At 45.1% G+C, this 18,471-nt stretch overlaps 2 protein-coding genes across 2 annotated transcripts; one reads left to right on the top strand and one right to left on the bottom strand.

The window, feature by feature from the left end:
• Positions 1 to 1,933: 1,933 nt before the first annotated feature.
• On the top strand, positions 1,934 to 5,880 carry LOC127342732 (replication protein A 70 kDa DNA-binding subunit C). The gene is made up of 2 exons (XM_051368742.2): positions 1,934 to 2,410; positions 3,147 to 5,880. Exons 1-2 carry the CDS (start codon positions 2,112 to 2,114, stop codon positions 5,689 to 5,691), a joined length of 2,844 nt encoding a protein of 947 aa, XP_051224702.1. The 5' UTR covers positions 1,934 to 2,111; the 3' UTR covers positions 5,692 to 5,880.
• A 7,679-nt stretch (positions 5,881 to 13,559) lies between these two features.
• LOC127342748 (uncharacterized) lies at positions 13,560 to 18,115 on the bottom strand. The gene is made up of 6 exons (XM_051368760.2): positions 17,949 to 18,115; positions 17,298 to 17,529; positions 16,944 to 17,199; positions 16,585 to 16,807; positions 16,339 to 16,459; positions 13,560 to 15,118 (listed from the first exon to the last, which is right to left on the bottom strand). The coding sequence occupies exons 2-6, from the start codon at positions 17,439 to 17,441 to the stop codon at positions 13,781 to 13,783; spliced, it is 2,082 nt and encodes a 693-aa protein (XP_051224720.1). The 5' UTR covers positions 17,442 to 17,529; positions 17,949 to 18,115; the 3' UTR covers positions 13,560 to 13,780.
• Positions 18,116 to 18,471: the final 356 nt, after the last annotated feature.

The following is an 18,471-nucleotide window of genomic DNA, read 5'->3' as shown; positions in this document are numbered from 1 at the left end:
TCTCCTTCTTCTGCTTCTTCTCCTTCTCCTTCTTCTTCTTCTTCCTCTTCTCCTTCTTCTCCTCCTTCTTCTTCTCCTGCTTCTTCTTCTCCTGCTTCTTCTTCTCCTGCTTCTTCTTCTCCTGCTTCTTCTTCTCCTTCTTCTTCTTCACGTCCAACCGGCTGCTATTCTTCTTCTCCTTCTTCTTCTTCTCCTTCTTCTCCTTCTTCTTCTTCACGTCCAACCGGCTGCTATTCTTCTTCTCCTTCTTCTTCTTCTCCTTCTTCTCCTTCTCTGCTTCTTCTCCTTCTTCTGCTTCTTCTCCTTCTCCTTCTTCTTCTTCTTCCTCTTCTCCTTCTTCTCCTCCTTCTTCTTCTCCTCCTTCTTCTTCTCCTCCTCCTTCTTCTCCTCCTTCTCCTCCTCCTCCTTCTCCTCCTCCTCCTCCTCCTCCTCCTCCTTCTTTTCCTCCTCCTTCTTCTCCTCCTCCTTCTTCTCCTCCTTCTTCTTCTTCTTCTTCTTCTTCTTCTTCTTCTTCATGAGCAACTTGTCGTTGCCTTCGGATACAGACATCGAGGGCAAGCCGCCGGGATGGCGGCATTGGTGGGATAGGGCTGCGACGCCCAATGACCCTAGCTCCCCGCCGAGGGAGGTCGAGGAGGAGGGAGGCACTGTTGACATCGACGGCCAGGAGGAGGAGGACTCCAACGCCAAGTGGGCACAGCTGGAGGCGGCGGACGACGCGGCGGTGGCAAGGAAGGAGGCAAGGGCCCGGGTGAGGACGCAGGCGGAGCGTCGTCGTCCGTTCACCGACGACGACGACGAAGACCCCACTGACAATTTGTTTGATTCGAGAATTAGTTTATAATCAGTACACTTTGTTTTTGCGTTTGAACTTGCTCTTTAAAAAAATCGTTACAACCGATGTAGAAATTGGAGAGATCTTCAAAAAAGAAAAATAAGAAGCAAGAAAACAAAACAGTGGGATGTCCAAAATGTGTTGGACCGCTGAGGATGCCCCCGACGCAAACGGACAATTTGCGCTCGCGATCATTTTCGCGTCCACCAGACGCGCAAACGGACGTTCACAGACAATTTAAGCATTTGAAATACGCGCCTCATTGGATATGCCCAGGAGTCTCTGCTTAAATTTTAGTGGCTTCCGTTTGTCGTTTGGCGACCGACCCCTGTTTTCTCCTTTATCTGCTAGCTAAACTATATGCGGTAGCACTGTATGACTGTGCTCGTGAACTTCCAAGCTTTATTAATTTAGAGTCGAGCTTTGATGCCTTTTATTTATAAGAAAAAGCCTTTGGTTCGCTTGAAGAACACTGCAAAGGCACGGGACTAACCCAACCGGTACTAGATGTCTTAGAGGACGAAAGGAAGGCGGCCAGAAAAACCCATCTAGGGTTCCACTCTGCCTCCGGTGGCCTTGTGGTCTTGGAGGTGTGGCGGACCACGTCCTCTTGTCGGCGAATGGTTTTCGTTTTTTGTAGGTTATTTTCAGTGTCTTCTTCGTGATGGTGAGGCGACGACTACATCCTAAAGTCAGAATAAGGTCCTCCCTGTCCTATCTTCACTCTGGTGGTGCGTCTTGCATCGGCGGAGGGTGCATGGAGTCATGTGTCCGCGGATCTCATGGGATCCGGTTGGTTTTCGTGTTCGTTGGTGTTGTTTTAGTTAGTCTTTTCCGATCTACGGTTGTCATCTTTAACGACGGTTGCTACTCTTATGCGCTGGTCATTTGAAACTTTCGTGCGATAACTTTCCGTTTATCTACTACAACAAGTCTACTAGTTAAAATTTTAACCGGCTCCGGTAATGGAGGGGCCATGACGGCGGCGACACGTTTCTCCCGTCATTCCCCCAATTGAATTTTCGGTTTCCCTCTCCATCGAAAACGTTCGCGCACACCCGCAAAACTTCCAAAACCGCCCTCCGTGCACCCGGTCCATACACTCGGACCCCACAAACCGCCGCATCCTCTCCTCCGTACACCGCCGCCGCCGCCTCCATACACCCTAGATTTCCACCACCACCAACGGCAAAGCCTCATAACCCAAGAAAATCCCGAAACCAAATCCGTCCCATCCCCTCCCCAAGGCTCGCCGCCGGTCGAATCGACCCGCCCGATGGACGCGCCGCCGCCGCTGGCCGCGGGCGCGGTGAAGGAGATCGCGGAGCTGCCCAACGGCCCCGGCACGACCCAGCCGGTGCTGCAGGCGGCGGACGTGCGGCCCGTGACCGCCAAGGGCGCGGCGGCGGGGGTGCAGCAGTCGGAGCGGTTCCGGATGCTCGTCTCCGACGGCGTCCACTCGCTGCAGTCCATGCTCTCCACCGACCTCAACCACCTCGTCAGGGACGGCACCCTCCGCCCAGGCTCCATCGTCCAGCTCATGGACATCATGTGCAACACCATCCAGGGACGCAGGTAAACATACCTCCATTCATTCCCCTATCCCCCCTTTCGGTTGCTCCGCGGGAAAGATCGGATCTTGGTCTGCTTGCTTAGTTTCTCGAATCGCGGATACAGTTTCTTGAATCTTGGTTATGTCAAATGAACCTTTCGTGTTGCTGTCATGCCAAAAATTACCCCGTGCGAATCGTTGCTCTTCATGTTTTAGCAATCTACCAGTGACAAGAAAGTTCCAGACTTATATATTTTCTGAAATTTATTTACCCTGGCTGTGTAGGATTTTATCAGCACATGGCGTCATGTTTGTATGTTCGCTGTGGCGGGATTAAACGTTTCTTATTTTGCGCCAATGCATCTCGGTAGCAACCTTTCATTTTGATTTCTGATTGCCCTGTCAAACTAATTGATTTGTTCAAATAATTCACATGCTGTCAGTATCCGATTTTAGGGGACCTGCGCAAGTGGGTGGAACCTTATTTGTTCTTGTGGCCATAATTAAACATGTGTAATAATTCTATAAAATAGCAAATATCATGGGCATGCTGGATTTTTAAATTCTAATAAAGGGGTGTTTAACTATCATGTTCTCCAATCTCTTCTTCGTATTGCTCATATTCTTGCAACTACCACCGCCGTTTATAGAAAAAGAAATCATCTGGTAGAACTAACCAGATATCTTTCAGAAAACTTGGATCGCCGATGTTTAGTTTCTACCAAGTTGACCTGACAAATACTTCTCTGTTGCATTCAGGATCATTATTGTTTGCAAACTTGATGTTCTGCGAAGTGAGTGCGCCATCATTGGGAAGCCAAAGCTTTACGAGACGAAGACCGTACGTGAAGGCCAGGAGCCTAACTTACAGGCTAATGCTGTTGCCCCAAGGGTGGAGCAGTTTCCTAACAATCTGCCGTATGGTGGACCCTCCAATGGTGTCCACAGCACAGGGGGCTCTTCTATTGGTCGGACAATCGAACATGGACCTAACAATGTGTTGTCTGGTGGATCTTATGGTACAATGTCAGCACAAAACACAATGAATGCCAATGTGGTGCAGCCAAACGCTCAGCGGCCCTTACTGAACCCTCAACAGAACACAATGAATGCAAATGTAGTGCAGCAAAACTCTCAGCGGCCCTTACTGAACTCTCACCAAAATCAAAGGTTTGCGGGTTCTGGTACAGGTGGGTACTCTGGCCCTCCTGGCAATATTTATATGCGTCCTGCACAGCCTTCGTATCAGCAGCCACCTCCAGTAGGTACAGGTGGGTACTCTGGCCCTCCTGGCAATACTTATATGCGTCCTGTACAGCCTTCGTATCAGCAGCCACCTCCAGTATATAGAAATAGCGGTCCAGCTGCTAAGAATGAAGCTGCCCCTCGTGTTGTCCCGATTTCTGCATTGAACCCATACCAAGGTATATGGACAATAAAGGCTAGGGTGACTGCAAAGACTCATGTCCATCACTACGTCAATGGAAGAGGTCCAGGAAAACTCTTCACCTTTGATCTCCTTGATGCACATGGTGGAGAAATTCGTGCAAAATGCTTTAATGAGGTTGTTGATAAGTTCTGTGACCTAATTGAGGTTGATAAGGTGTATTTGCTATCTAGAGGGGGGTTGAAACCCGCACAGAAGCAGTATAACCATTTGAACAATGACTATGAAATCAGTCTGGATGCTACAACATCTATAGAAGTTTGTTCTAGTGATGACAGCAGCATCCCTAGGCAGCAGTTCAATTTCCAACAAATCAGTGAAATAGCGAACATGGATAAAGGAGCCACGGTAGATTTACTTGCGGTTGTTACTTCGGTTAGCCCTTCTTTTCCAGTAATGCGGAAGAATGGTATGGAAACCCAGAAAAGAATGGTCGAACTGAAGGACATGTCTGGTTGCAGCGTGGAAACAACCTTCTGGGGTAACTTCTGTGATGCTGAAGGTCAGCAGCTGCAGTTGCTGTGTGATTCTGGTTCAAATCCTATACTTGCCCTGAAAAGTGGCCTTGTCGGTGATTTCAATGGAAAATCAGTGGGCACAATCAGCTCAAGCTCCTTAAAAATAAATCCGGACTTTCCTGATGCAGAAAAGCTGAGGCAGTGGTACATGACTGAAGGCAAAAACGCTGCTTTCAGTTCTTTGTCTGGGAGAATGTCAGGCACAGGCAGGACTGATGTTCGAAAAACTGTTGCTCAGATCAAGGATGAAGGCTTGGGGAGATCAGAGAAGCCTGATTGGATCACTGTTATGGGTGCAATTTCACACATCAAGACCGACAGTTTTTGTTACCCTGCTTGCACCGTGGAGGTTAATGGTACGCGCTGCAATAAAAAGGTCACAAATAATGGTGACGGGATGTGGCAAGGCGAGAAATGTGATCACAGCTCTCAAGATTGCGAATATAGGTATGTGATGCAGTGTCGAATCCAGGATCACACTGGGACTACCTATGCAACTGCTTTCCAAGAGGCTGGCGAGGAGATCCTTGGCCTCACAGCGCAAGATCTTTTCAGGATAAAAAATGAAGACGAAGTACAATTTGCAGGAATCATACAGGGTGTTTCTTTCCAGCAGTATCTCTTCAAGCTGAAAGTCAAGGAAGAAACATTTAATGACGAAGCACGTCTGAAAGCCAACATCGTTAAGGCTCAAAAATTGGATGACACATCGAAAAATAGTTGTTCTCTTTTGGGAGCAATTGAGAGCCTGTTGGTGGAGGAGGACGGCTCAGGCTCAACTCCTGGGGCGAATGGTGCTGCTGCTATTAACCCTGGGACCACCTCCAACAATAACCATGCCATGAATGCACAGACTTGCGCTGTCTGTGGGTCCAATGAGCACAGTGTGCAGAACTGCCCTGCGGTGGCCATGGATATGCAGCAACCAGCAGCAAGCGGCTTCACGGCTAGTTCCTACGGTTCCTCGGCTGGCTATGCCAACGCTAGTTCAGGCCTGTGCTTCAAATGCAATCAGCCTGGACACTACTCTAGCAACTGCCCAGGGCAGGCCATCTCCTATGGTTATTCAGGCGGCAATGCCAACGCCAGATCAGACTTGTGCTTCAAATGTCATCAGCCTGGGCACTTCTCTAGCAACTGCCCAGGGCAGGCAGCAATCTCCTACGGCTCTTCAGGTGGCAACACTAATGCCAGATCAGACTTGTGCTACAAATGCAATCAGCCTGGGCACTTCGCCAAAGACTGTGTGGCGCAGACTGCTGCCCCCCAGCGCCAGAGCTACGGAAATAGTACCACGTCAGGAGGATACAACAGGCAGTCCTATGTCGGTAGTTTCTGAAGTGTTTTGAGCCGAGCCAATAGCATCTTGGTTCGGTTTTAGCTGCGCGGCTTGGCATCGCCCCACTCTCTGTACAGTTGTTTGAATCTGCCTGCTGTATATGTGGCTTCTTCTAGTGTTCACTGGGATGCCTGGGTCTGGACCTTGTGCTCTCTCAGGTCTTTATATAGCAGTTTATCTTAGAGTATTTTTTTTTGCCTTTCTTGGGTTTCTTGTGCCAATTTTCTTTATTATGCTTCCTCAGCCGACTCTTTGTAATTAGGTTAGCTAGTTCAAACTGCAAAAAGTTGGCACTTTACCTGGTGTAGATTTGACGTGCAAGTTTTGTTCAGTTGTGCTCTTTTCTGATCTTTTGTACTGCTTGCACTATATTCATGTATTTGCACTTCTTGGTTGTCACTTGTTTACTAACTAGAAAGTTAGCTTGCTATTTTTTTCAACCAGATGGAAGGACATGATGTAGAGCTTTTGTTAAGAAGAATGTATGAAAACATGCTGCGTGTTTCATGTCTCAAAAAACTAATTTCTTTAATATGAAGGCAGTTGGACTGTCAATATTTTTTAGGAGCATTTGTGTCTACGGCACAACCGTTGATTAATACAACTGGTTGCCTGGAGGAGGTGCCGGTAGGGGTCGATGGATCTGGGGAACAAAGGGGTGGTGATGACATTGAGAATCTTCGCGAACTCTTTCAAGGAGCTGGGTTTGTGCATGATGGAGCTTGGTATCTTGGTTGCGCAAGCTTTGCGACATTGTTATTGTTGGGAATCAGCTGGAGCAGAGCGTTACTGACTTTGGAAGTGCAAAGGTACGGGTCATCCATTATCACTCTTTGAGTTGGATAACAGGATTATCAAGCAGAGCAGTATCAATAAAAGAAACTTGGTAAATAATGCAACTGCAGCAATAACGCATGCATTGGATCGCATGGATAAGCTGTGTTATCAAAGGCCATGATCAGAAGATGGATCATGTACGTATCAGATCGTGAGATGGTATGGCTTTTGTTATCTCAGCAGAAAAAATGATTCCAAGGATGTTATGGTGCATGGATAGAGCAGGGCGCTATTTCTCCTGTGAACAGTGAACTTATGGCAATAGCGGCATTATGACTATGGAGTACTCACCGTCTTAATAGCGACATTCTTCATGATGGGCACAAACTTTTGCAGCTACTCAGTAAAAGGAGGATATTCTCAGTGAGATGCTCCCAGGGGAGCTTCATTGTTCAGGTTGGGGAGGCAGCAGACATCTTTTCAGAAGGGAAACTGAGATCTACGCTTCTGCTGATGTAGATGATTCCATCGAATTGGCCTTCTGGAGTGATGGATCAGCTGGGTCTTGTAGCGAACATACATTGATGCAAGAGATGAAGAAAATCCCCACTCTGTAGTCATGGCTAAAAGAAGGCATACAATTTGCACAGTTCTCTAAACAGACAACGAAACGGAATTATGGTGGTGGAGGCATCCAACAAAACAATTAGCCAGTAGAACTGAAGAACTACGGTGATGAAAATGCATCTCATAGAATCCTAAATGAAAGACTGAGCCGTGTGCTGACAATTTACTTGGTGAAATTACTCCACCTATGTATCTTTTATCTTTGCTAGATTTTTTTCTGCAATTGTTCACAACCACACAATTTTTAACTTGTATTTCGACCTCTTCATTAAAAGAGCAGGCTTCCAAAATTTGTTGGTCTGATTATTCAAGGTAGAATTTCATTAAAACAGCCTTGTTCATGTTCTTGTGTTACTTCTAGTTTCCTAAACTGATAGTTCTTTGAATTTCTTCGAGGAAGAATGCTAATAAACGAAGAGATAACGACTCAACATACTAGTATGATCCTTTAGGACAATCCCTGAGGAATAGGGCATATTATTTCACTGTTGCCAGTTGGATGCTTTGCCATCCTTGTTGAATTGATGGTAGAGATAAGTAAATCTATCCACAATAGTTGGCAACCAGTCAACGCATTGCCCAGCTGTAAAAAAAGTTAAATATTTGAAAAATATTATTGCACTCTGCACTCTGCAGTTTTTTAAGACTGTTGGGATCCTAATGTTGCTTCAGATATGTTCAGTTCAGCTAGAAGGTGGGCTTGAACTTGAAGCCTTCTTAGTTTTATTGCAATCCAGCAAAGTGTTTAAGTAAGATATGATCGGTATATACAGTAGCTGGAAAACATGTATCTGCCTGGTTCGTTTTATACAGTATTTTTCTGCCGTCCATTCTTCTTTATTATTACATTGTAACCGGTGATGATGGTATGTCACGGTTGTCGCTAATCGACTCTGATTTTCTCTTATTGCTAATCTCCTCTGACATAATCCTTCGAGACCATCATTTGCCCCGTCCTCTCCTCCGGTCACTAATGCCATCGTCCGGCGCAGATGGCACCATCAACCTCCGTTGCCCCACGCAACAGCTCCCCTGGTTGTTCTAGGTCGTCTCCAGATGAGGCCCTGCTATTCGGCGTGCGCTGTCAGTCTCAAAGGAGCATGGTTTTCAGAAGATCATCCTGATGTCTGATTGTCTGCCGCTGATACAGAGGATTTCTTCTACAGCTCGCGATCACTCTACTCTCGGCATTATCGTTGGTGATATCAAAACTCTGAAAACTGACTTCCAGTCATGTATCTTCAGATTCTCTAGTAGGAAATCGAATGTGGTAGCTCATAAATTGGCTCGTTCTGCTGAGCCTTCAGTTTGTAATATTTCTGTCGATGTAATCCCGGAGTTAATTCGAGTTGAACTCTGTAATGATGTTGCTTGATCAATAAAGACCATATTCTCTCTCAAAAAAAAAGATGACGGCCGGCTCGTCGCCTCCCTCGCCTTAGTCACCTACACGCCGCGTGAAAAAGATGCACGTGCGAGGACTGAGGCAAACGGCATAGGTGCCAGCGTTGGCCACGGCCAGAGCGGAGACAGATACATGGCTGATCACTAATGCTCGAGACACTAGTAGGAAAAACCTTATAGATGAGATTTATTTCGGTGGCGCACCGGCCACATATGTGTGGCGCAAAAACTGTTTTTGTGGCGCACAGAAATAAGGTGGGCCCACATCCTACCACCCTCAATAATTGGTTTCGCTATTTGTGTGGCGCACCGCATCACGTGCGCCACAGAAATAAGTGATTCTGTGGGCGCACTGGTGCTGGTGCGCCACAGAAATAGTACACTTATATCACCCGTGCCCCCTCCCTCGCCCGTACCCGCCGCGCGCCGCCGCCTTCCTCCGCGACGGCAATGGGGCGCGTTGCCATCGCCGCCGCCTTCCTCCGCGATGGCCGCATGCCGCCACGCTCCACGCATCCCCGCCACCACCAGCACAACCCGCTGCGGCGTGGAGGAGGAGGGGCCGCCGCGTCAAGGAGGAGGGGCCGGCGCCGCGTCAAGGAGGAGGGGCTGCCGCGTCCTCGACCCCTGCCGTCGTCGTCAACATCGTCGTCGACCCCTCTTCCTCTCCCGCGCGTCAACATCGTTGTCGGTGAGCACTCCCCTCCCCTCCCTCTTCCTCTCCCGCGCGAGCACAACCTGCTCGATGAATTGCTTCGCTGAAAAACAACACCAAATTTGAAGCTGGCAACATAACAAAATTACTACTACTGGCAAACTACGAGTAATTGAATGGCTTAGTTTGGCAACAAAAATAGAATTCCTATCATGCACCAAATCTTGTGAAATTTGTGCACACCTCCAAGCTAAAACAATGTAGCACTTGTGAGTTCCAAGGAAGAGAGTCTGGGCAAATCTCTTGTGGTATTCTTCCTTGGTTCATGCGTGTGTTGGGTGTTAGTGTGTTTTTCTTGAGCTTTCACATGTGTGTGTGTGTTCATGAGAGGAAGTGAGATTAGAGAGAGGAAGAAGATGGAGCTGCCAGGTGCAGCTCTAACAGTTAGTTTCTGAGCACATGTTTGTTATTAGCTGCATGCGTGTATTGGTGGCTAGGTCGTGTCCTGCCCAGAGAGATTCTAGGGTAGAGATCGAGTCAGCTTTTAGTAGTGCGTGAGTGTATGGTGTAGGTGGTGTTAGTGGGTTGTGTGGCGCCCTGGTGTGTCTATTTAAGAGATGTAAGTAAGTTTACTTGGTAATGAGAAGAAGAGTGAAAATGTAGTCACTGTGATCTCCAAGGAAGTGTATATTGGCAAAGCTTTGTTCTACTTCCTTGGTTGTGTGTGCGTGGGTGTTCCCGTGTGAGAAATACACAAGTGAGATTGAGCGTGAGAGGTAGAAGAAGAAAATAGGGGTTTAGAGATGCAGCCCCAACAAATAGGAGCGGAACTATCTACTGTCTAAAATATAGTTTGACATATCTTCTACTCTTCAATTTACACTGACTCCTTTTATGTCTGTTGAAAGTGATACTACTACTCCATGGTTAGGGAGTCTATGTATAATCATAGAGGAGCCATAAACTAGGGAGAGTATGTTAGTATTGAGTGAAGCAATGACATATTAGGAACCTGCAATAGGTTGATGTGGTGTATCTCTGTATATATGAACTTTTCTCATGCTATTGGAATTGAATTTAGTGTATGTAAAATATACTGAATGACATTAGCCCAAATTAAATGAATAACATTTTTTTGTATTTTCTACCATATATATGGTCCCTTCCATGGTTTCAATCATATGATTTTTAATGCACAGAACCAATAAAACCTAGCAACTATATATGCAATGTAGGTGAATTTTTTTGTCCATGACCCTTCAAATCATACTATGTTGCTATATATGTGTATATGTTGTACATGGTTCCCTTTATTAATGATCTGGTCTTTAATTTTATTTGTACTTGCCTATGATTAGAATGTTTGGTCGATCACTACTCACTGGGGTGGCGTGAGTGAATCTGGTGTGATGACACAAATATCAATCTGTTGTGCATCCTACTTTAGCTTCACTTACACCATCCCTGAATGTTAATATTTGTTTCGACCAACAAAGTATGAGGCATATGATATCTAGTTGATACCACTTGGCTCTTTTTTCTATTTTAGTGGCGATGATTAGAATATTTGGTCACCTTTACACTCCGGGGTGGTGCAAGTGAGCCTGGTATGATGGCACAAATATCAATATCTTGTGCATCCTACCTGGCCTCACTTACGCAATTCCAGAATATTAATATTTGTTTCGACCAACAAAGTATGAGGCATATGATATCTAGTTGATACCACTTGGCTCTTTCTTCTATTTTAGTCCTGATGATTACAATGTTTGGTCACCTTTACACTCCGGGTGGAGCAAGTGAGCCTGGTATGATGGCACAAATACCAATATCTTGTGCATCCTACCTGGCCTCACTTACTCCATCTCGGAATGTTAATATTTTTTTCGACCAACAAAATATGAGGCATATGCTATCTAGTTGATACCACTTGGCTCTTTCTTCCATTTTACTGCCGATGATTAGAATGTTTGGTCATCTATACACTACGGGATGGTGCAAGCGAGCCTGGTGTGATGGCACAAATATCAATCTCTTGTGCATCCTACCTGGCCTCGCTGACACCATCCCGGAATGTTAATATTTGTTTCGACCAACAAAGTATGAGGCATTCCATTTAGTTCATAGTAGCTACTTATCTCTTATTTGAGTTAGCACTTCTTAATTGCATTGACCTTTCTTCCATTTTAGTGTGGCCGTGATGGTGAAGTCGAAGCTGCGAGGGGACTTGTGGCAACGATGCCACTTGATTGGTGCTTGCGTCGGTGCAAGACGTGCAACTTTCTCCTATGAAGGTCACGGTTGAAGTCGGAGCTGCCTCATCCTCGACGTGCTTGGGGGTCGACTGTTTGGCATAGGCTCACATTGGCTCCAGTGTCGTTCGCGGCGAGGGTCTTGGTGGCAGTCGTCTAAGGTGAAGTCGGAATCGCTGGCTTGTGGAGAAGTGACGACGATGATGCTCGATGACATCCTCATCGATGGTCTTTCTTCTCGATTGCGTGTGTGCTCCGTGTGGGTAGCCAGGTTGGCTGGGGTGCCCAGTGTGTTATTGGTTTTCGCCCGATTTTCTCTAAAAAATGACACTTTCTTTTTAATTAATGGATGAGACAAAGTTTTTACCTCCAACAGGCAGTGTCGGCACGCCTTCGGTCGACAGCTGTGAAACTACTCTTTGCCTGAGTCGTTGAATTTCTGAAGGTTTGCCACTGTGCCGACAGCCTCGATCAACGCATTGACATACCAAACGAAACGGGCGAGCGAGGGCGAGTTAAAAAAATTAATTTTGTGCACTGAATATAGTTTTCAAAGCAGTTATATATCTATCTACTACCTGATTTAATTGACGTCAATCTGTTCATTAGTCATCTCCCCCGCGTTGATTAAATAGGAACGGAGGGAGTAGTTCGTAGCTCACGGATGAGATGAACAAGTCCAGTTGCACGATATTTTTTCCTCATGATTTTGCATGTGTGAGTGTTGATTTTTTTAATAACAGGAATATATTAATATTAAAATATACCAATTACATTTAGTTTCTGCAACAACGTCCACCCTAGTGGCAGAACGGATAAACACAACCAAAAAAGAGTAAAGAAAACTCAAAAAATAAAAGTCCCTCTACAGCTTTCTAGACCTAGCAACATCAATACAACCATCACCGTGACAACACCTGAAGTACAGACTCTTTAAAAGCGACGCCTCCAAAAAGGAAACAGTGCACCATCGCCGTCGTCATCCGACCAAAGGTCTTAGGTTTTCACCCTGAAGATAGTCACCACTCTCATAACAATGCCTCAAAAAGATCACTGTCAGGCACAACCAGTTAAGACCAGACCTTGGGTTTTCAGCCTGAGGGGTAAGAATCTAAACTTCCCCGTGCTGCCGCCTCCACATGCATACTACTGCTGCGGAGCCCGGAACGCCCAAGCAGATCCCTCAACATCACAGAGACTCGAACGTCCTTGTAGCCAGTCCACCAATCTGCCCTTCATGATATTCCTTCTTCTGACTTCACCATGGACCAAAAAGTCACCTGATGTTAACACAGAATAGAGCTTCGCGCCACTCCCTCCGGAACCAAACGGTCGGAATAAAAACATGGGTGCGCGCGACCGAATACCACCCGATCCAACAAACTCCAGGCAAAAGATGCACGGTTCCATTCGTCAGCGGAGCTTTCCGAAACTCATCTCTCCAGTCAGATGAAAGCAAACTGACCTCCGGAAGATCATCATCTTCGCTTGCGAGAAACCCGAGGACCTCCACCAAATCAAAGCAAGACCAGCAGCCCCCACGCCGCCAGTCCCTCCTGCCAGATCACCAAGGAAGAGGATAGCGGCGCGGATCTTGCGTACGACCACCGAACCGTCATCGGGGGAGGAGGCCGCCACCACTCCACCGAATCCTTCATGGCTACCGACGGAGAGCCTCAGGCCCTGGCCAAGTAGCCGTGCCGCCCGGCTTCCTCCACCGGCGCTTCATCACCTCCCATGGAACGCCACCGCGGAAACCCTCTTCTCCCCCTCATCGATTCGACGGAGGGGGTGCCGCCACCACCGCTTGAGCCGAGCCGGGGCTGAGACCGTGGCCGAGGCTAGGGCCGAGGCCAGGGCCGGGGCCAGCAGCAGCGGCGGCTGAGGGGCGACGATCGAAGGGCGCTTGTGGGGCACGGTGCGGGGGGAGCCTCCGCCGCCGCCCGGATATGCGAGTGTGGATGCATGACAACAGTTGCTTCCTGATATCAGGATTTACGAGTTTAGCACACCCTCGCTGAAGATTGACACCACTCTGCCATATCTCCACAGTTCGATTGGCCCAGCACTACTCTGCTTCGCGTTGAACTATCAAGGCTGCACCACATGATCTTCTTCTTCCGGAAGTGCCAAAACATAATTTCACACGGAAGTGTTCCACAAGCCCATGTAAATGGTCAGTCGTGATAAGGAGCACACAGATATGGTCAGGCGTCGAAACCCATTCCTGATTGCAACTCGGCTTAATCGGATTTGCAGACCTCACAGGTTATCCACGCGTGTGCAGTGCCATACAAATTACAAAGAGAAGAGCACATTAGCCACATAACAGAGATACAATTCACTTAGACACGCAACCTCAAACTGGCAACAACTAGCTTCTGCTGCGTGCCTTCCTGAGTCCACTATCTCGCCTAATCATCACAAGTCGTTCTGTCACCGCCGTCATATCAGGACGTTCTTCTATATCTTCTCTCAGGCACTCGATTGCGAGCTTACCGATTTCTTCAAGAACAGGGATATCTTCTAGAACTGCAATCTCTTTGTCAAACATTGCCCTCCTCCCACTCTTCTCCATCTCCATGATTTTGCAGTACTGGGCGATGAGGCTACAATTGTCACTATTCACTAACTTACGGGTAATGAGTTCCAGGAGAACCGCTCCGAAGCTGTAGACATCACTCTTTTGTGTTAAAAGACCACATTTCAGGTATTCTGGGTCTATGTAGTCCGTGTTGCCAATGATGAAAGATACATCCATATTATGTAACGGCAATAACTCAAAATCCGAGAGCTTTGGTGTTAAATTTTCATCAAGATATATTTTAGTTGGGTTAACACCACCAAGTCGCATGTCTCTAGAATGCATGTACCTCAACCCTTCTGCAGATCCAATTGCAATGTCCAAACGCAAATCTAAAGGGAGCATTTTATTTTTGTTGCCATGGAGAATTTCTTGGAGGTTCCCGTTAGCAGCATACTCATGCACCATCGTTAGAACATTTGTTTCCACACAGTAACCGGTGAGCTTCATAATGTTTGTATGTACCATTTGTGCCCAGATCTCCACCTCCTTGAGAAACTCCTCCTTTAAATATCTATTTAACTTACTTTCCGTGACTGTGACGGCTACAATGGTAAAGTCAGCAAGACATCCTTTGTACACTTTACCAGAGCTTCCTTCACCAATTAATGCTGAATAATTCCTTGTGATTTTCTTCATTTCCCCCTTTGTGAAAGTCGTCAGGCCTCTCAACTTACTGCCTTCATCTTTTCTAAATATATTAAAAATGTTCAACTTCTCCAGCACACTAGACTTAGTCTTTCTATCTGTATCTTGCCATTCCCACGACGATGAGCAATAAATGTCACTTTCTTGGTCTTCTTCGGAATAATCATTTCCAAGACGTTCTGCAACATCTTCAGTTGCAGGGTATTCTTTCCCATCCTCATGGCTGAGGCTCTCAGCGAGCTTTCCAATTTTTTCTTGAGCAGAATGTTCTAATAGTAAACTTGACTGCGGCTCAACTACCGAACTACTCATGCCAGTTTCATCAGCACTCGCCATTTTATCCAGCATATTGATTATACGCAATGCAACCGGTCTTTTCTTTGGGTCTGATTCCATGCACTCTATCCCAATCTTAGTGCATACCCTTACTTGTTCTAACTGCAATTCCCCCTCCAATCGATTCATCCAACTTTCAGTCACCTACAAAACGAGTTAATTTTTATATGCAAGTCTGATGGTACGTGACTATATATACCTAGTATAGAAAAACATATAAGTTTAATCCTACAAAAATGTGGCTCATAATGATCGGTTAGCTGGTGTCATTGTCCTTCAGCTTCTGAACATTCTGATTAGGTTAGGATGATCGAGTATATATCTTGTTTTGTTGGCCACCTGACTTTGGTACATATTTGTTTTTGTGTACATACAAAGGGGTGTGTAGCATAACCAACTGCCCCTGTGATTTTGTTTCATCCAACTCACTTCGTACGTATCTTTAAAATTAAATCCATGTATACAAAGCACTACTACAAAAGCACCTTTCCGGGACCCTTAATCCGAGGCGGTTTCTAGAAAACCATCTCCAATTTCTTTTTTCTACACAAATATAAATCTGAGTCATCTAATATATATATAAGCTCAATTGGGGCACCATGGTACCCAGGCACCATACATCATGACTGTACAATTACATCATGAGTTCCAGATTGCATCATATGTGTATAAAGGAGAGAAATTATTTTCCAAATATCAACAGGAGAGAGAATGCACTTTCCAATTATCAGAAACAGAGACAATTCACTTCCTAGTTTGCTGTGCAGGTTTCCTTTGATGATTCGTGGTGCCCAAGCACCATGGTGCACCGGTTAGTTTATATATCTGAGTGGCCGCACAAGACAAACTGACTCGAAGCCCATTTGTGTATCCAAAATCACATGACTTTTGCTAAAGGATTAGGTGTATACTATAGTTTTCATTTAGATAACGACAAAAATCATGAGACATGACTGGATGGATTTTTTTTAGAACCACATACAGAAAAATAAATAACATAGGAGGTTTCAAATCCTATATACACCAAGCAAGCTTTCATCATAGAAAATAACATGTCTACAAATGGTGACAATCGAGGATAGACCCCTAATGTTATGAAGTTGATTATAAAACACTAGAATTTATATACTCAGCCATCTCACCTAGAAGTGGTTTTCAAAAAATATATTTCAAAACTTTCAAAAAAAGATTGATAAATTGCACAACTATTTCAAAACATATAGTTTAGATTAGGGTGAAAACTTATAAGTTATTTTCAAACAATACGTAAATTTCATCATTACTTTGAAAATACAATTGAAAAATGGCACAACTGTACCAAACCATATACTTAAATTTAGAGTGATTGTCTAGATTGCCCTTACATTCTCATCTTCGGGGTAGCCTTTAGCTCCTGTTAGTATCTCCATAATTATAATGCCAAGACTATATATGTCCGAGGCAAATGCGACTTTCCCATTAAAGAATTCAGGAGCTAAATATCCCCTGTGAAAATATAAAAATGAAATCTTTTTCAGTATATTATACACTAAATTTGGCTACTGCATATGAAATAAAATATAACTTAAGCTACTCCTAACAGAAGAAAGAGGTTTATTTGGTTGTCTTACGGCGTTCCAGATAGGTGTTTAGTAGTAGCACGGGTTTGCTCTTCGTCGAGACATCTCGACAAACCAAAATCAGCGATTTTTGGTTCCATGTGATCGTCGAGCAATATATTAGCTGGCTTGAGGTCCAAGTGTAGAATACGATTCTTATGTAGATAATGTATGCCATGACATATTCCTTTGATGATACCAAAACGTTCTCTCCATTCAAGTCCACTCGATGCATCTGTGCAAGAGGAGCCAGGTTTGTATTTTCACACATTATTAGTTGGAGACAGTATAATGTAAATATATACGTAATAAATATTAAAGTAAACTCCAATATGGAACAAACAATGATGCAATAAATTTTGTAATCCTACCACTGATATACTTTTCGAGACTCCCATTAGGTACATACTCAAAACAAAGCAGCCAGTTCCGCATGTCTGCCATGACAAATCTTCCCTCGCAGTCTTCAGCTTTTCCTTGAGTTTCAGCACAGTATCCTAAAAAACGTACTATATTCCTATGCCTGGCCTTCATCAGACACTCGACCTCTTTGTGAAATTTACTCTCAGGCAGCAAATGCGTTTTGGTTAGCTTCTTCACAGCGACCCCCAATTTTCCAACTGTTCCCTGTCGATAGAACATAGATTGTCAGGGTCAAGTAGTTAAATTTATAGATTGACTACAATTAGGTTAAGACGTAGAAAGCTCTACTAAAGTCTCAGTACCTTATAAACCACGGCAAATCCACCGCTTCCAATTTGGTGATCAAGAGAGAAACCATTTGTGACATCTTTGAGAAGTGATAATGTCAAGTTCATCGGCTTTGCGTTCTCATCAAGCAACATCCGCTCCAGGACGTTGAGATCCATTTGCAATCACTGGAAACTGCAATAAGTATTTATTTGGACTATGAAATAGCAGTTCTCTTCTCTTGGTCTCTGGATGCACATGCACCACCTATCGAATGTACACAGCCATTAGACTATCACAAAACTTGAGACAAACAAAAGAGGGAAACAGATGTAAAAGAGTCAGGAAGATACATCCCAGCGATGTATATAGAAACAAATTTAAAGCAATCTACAACTATGAGGCTTAATTGGAGAGAAGCTAGAAGCTCTACACAGGTTTCAAGCTGTAGTCAATGCATCTAGATCTTCAAACTGAAATTTGCCACAATCTCAAAAGACCAAGATAATTGATCAAGCACATATAACCGCAGTGTCACTACCCCCCTAGCTAAGCAAGCAACCGTAAGAAATATTGCTCTAATTTGTAATTTTGATCCCACACAAGAACACTTGTTTACCTCTCCAGGAAACAAGACCGGTAAGGAACTAATTCGATAGTTAATTTGTAACTAAATACATACATACCTCTATCGGCGAGACGATCAACTGATGTGTCGGCAAAGCTATGCCTGGCAAGTTATGGAATCGATTGAACGGGATCTGAGGAACGCCAAGCTAGGCCAACACGAGGTAGCTGCCTTCCTTCTTCCTTGCTTTGATTCATTCTCGTCAACTCCTAGTTGATTACAACGTCTTTCTTTGTGGTGAGTGGCATTAGTATAATGTAACTAACTAAACACTGTTAACTGTATGCACATGGTATAGGGTAGCAGGTGCATGCGACACCCAATGACCCAAAGATGCCTGCAAGTGTACTATTTAAATTAAGAGTATAAGACAAACCAGCCAACTAAATGCCCAACTGGAGGAGCACTAAGGGCATGGCCAATGCATAGCCTCAGGGGTGTTGCCTCGCAACTTTATCTTGGTTTGGGTGGTCCAAATTAGGCTCGGATAAGGAGGCAGCCTCTTCATCAAGAGGCAGCCTCTTCAGCCATAAAGTGAAAACTGAATGAAAATGTGTGAGAGAAAGAGAAAACCCAAATCA

This window comes from Lolium perenne, chromosome 1 (assembly GCF_019359855.2).
Source record: "Lolium perenne isolate Kyuss_39 chromosome 1, Kyuss_2.0, whole genome shotgun sequence".
Taxonomy (NCBI): Eukaryota; Viridiplantae; Streptophyta; class Magnoliopsida; order Poales; family Poaceae; genus Lolium; species Lolium perenne.
Note: the sequence above shows the minus strand (reverse complement) of the source record. Positions and strands in the feature narration are given on the sequence as shown.